Below are 1,669 nucleotides of genomic sequence, written 5' to 3'. Positions count from 1 at the left end.
AGCTTGGGTTGAAATTAAAAACTTTAATATTAAATAGATAATAAAATTTTATTTAAATTTTATAATATAAAAGACTCTTAATCTCAGGGCGGGTTTCTAGGCAATCAGAAACAGACACTTTTACTATTAACACTTAATTAAATTAATATTTATTTTACACATGTATTGAAATTTAGGTATAACAAAACTAACCAATTTCACAATATTCTTTTGATGATTCTTGGTATCTTCTTTTCTATAAAGCTATGTCCTACCTTCAAAAATGGCTTTCCGTCCTTCTAAAAAGCTATGTCTCTCTCACAACAATGGCTTCCAATCTTTCCTGCTTCCAGCCGACGGAAGTCCTCTCACTAGGCAATCCAAACTCAGAGTCCTTTTTTCTTCTTGGGTGACTCTTGGTTGTCCTCTTTTTTCAAGATGTCCACCCTTGCTAGACAGAAATTGATAAGCACCTCCACATCCTGGAAACATCATTTCCCAATCGCGCCCAAACCAAGAATGCTTGCCAAAAACCATACCTGTCTCGAGTTGCATGTAAACATCGATTGTCGCACAACAGTTAGGGATTTTTGCAAATGATTTTCTGAATATTATTCTTTAGCACTATTTCTTGACTTCTATATTTTCTTAAATTTACAGTATTTCCAATCATGATGGGAAGAGTTAAAATAGTTTTTATGATATTTGAATCTGCTCAACATGGCCTTGATTCCATGGACTTTTTGAAGGATACGTACCGCCATCTTGGTTTTGTTTGAAATCATGAATTTATTATGGCCAATGAAAATTGGTTAGCGTGCTTTTTGGATAAACAAAACAAATGAACAATATTAAAATGATACATAAAATAAAACATATCAAAAACCCTTTATACATCAAAATATAATATTTACTCAAAAAGAGCATCTTACAATATATATATAATGGTTTGTATTATTTTTTATATACTTAATATTTCAGTAGATAAAATTTTTAAAGAGTCTTCGGAATAGTTTATCTATTAATTTATTAATTTTTGAATATAGTGACAATAGATATATATATATTTTTTTTTTCATTTCACATTTTTTTCTTAACTTTCTCAATCAAATAAGAAAGCTGTGAATTTTATTTAAGTTAGGCTGACTAACTCTTGCAGGCACCATGCATCTTACAGATAGATGGAAAATGTATATGGCCTACCATGGATCCTAATTCAGCCATTGATATTTGGTGATTGCAATGAAATTGTATTGACATTAATTAGTTATTACATATATCGTAAATGTTAGCACAAGTGTAGGGAAGATATATAAGGCTCCTTTATTACGGTATTTTCCTCAGTCGTCATCCCAAGATGAGGGTGAAGATTTGTGTTCTGTTTACCTGCTTGGTGTCACTGTCACTTACCCTTGCTGACTCAAGCTCAGAGGAAGATAGTGGATCCAGTGGTAAAGCAAAATTATTTTTTATTAAAATAAATTTAAAAGACAATAGTTATTTTAGGTATATTAAATAATATTGAAATTTATTACATATAAATAAGTTAACTAAATTGTTAAATTAAGTTTTAATCTATTTAAAATCAATCAATTAGTTATTAATGGGTATCTATAGATTTATTTTACATTAACGTTTATTACTTTTTAAGTAATCCATTAAACGTTTACGTTTGCGTTTTTGGGATGAT

At 29.5% G+C, this 1,669-nt stretch overlaps 1 protein-coding gene across 2 annotated transcripts in view; it reads left to right on the top strand.

Annotated features, from left to right (window-relative positions):
• The first annotated feature begins 1,297 nt into the window (after positions 1–1,297).
• LOC106679217 (uro-adherence factor A) overlaps positions 1,298–1,669 on the top strand; it is a 21,007-nt gene continuing 20,635 nt past the window's right edge. For both annotated transcript variants that reach the window (XM_067048066.1, XM_014418233.2), the window contains exon 1: positions 1,298–1,430. In XM_067048066.1, coding sequence (XP_066904167.1) covers positions 1,337–1,430 — 94 coding nt within the window. In that variant the 5' untranslated portion in view covers positions 1,298–1,336. The remainder of the gene's footprint in view (positions 1,431–1,669) is intronic.

This window comes from Halyomorpha halys, unplaced genomic scaffold, assembly GCF_000696795.3.
Source record: "Halyomorpha halys isolate HHAL.00 unplaced genomic scaffold, Hhal_1.1 Scaffold12.1, whole genome shotgun sequence".
In the NCBI taxonomy this organism is placed as follows: Eukaryota; Metazoa; Arthropoda; class Insecta; order Hemiptera; family Pentatomidae; genus Halyomorpha; species Halyomorpha halys.
This window is presented reverse-complemented; position numbering and strand designations above follow the sequence as displayed.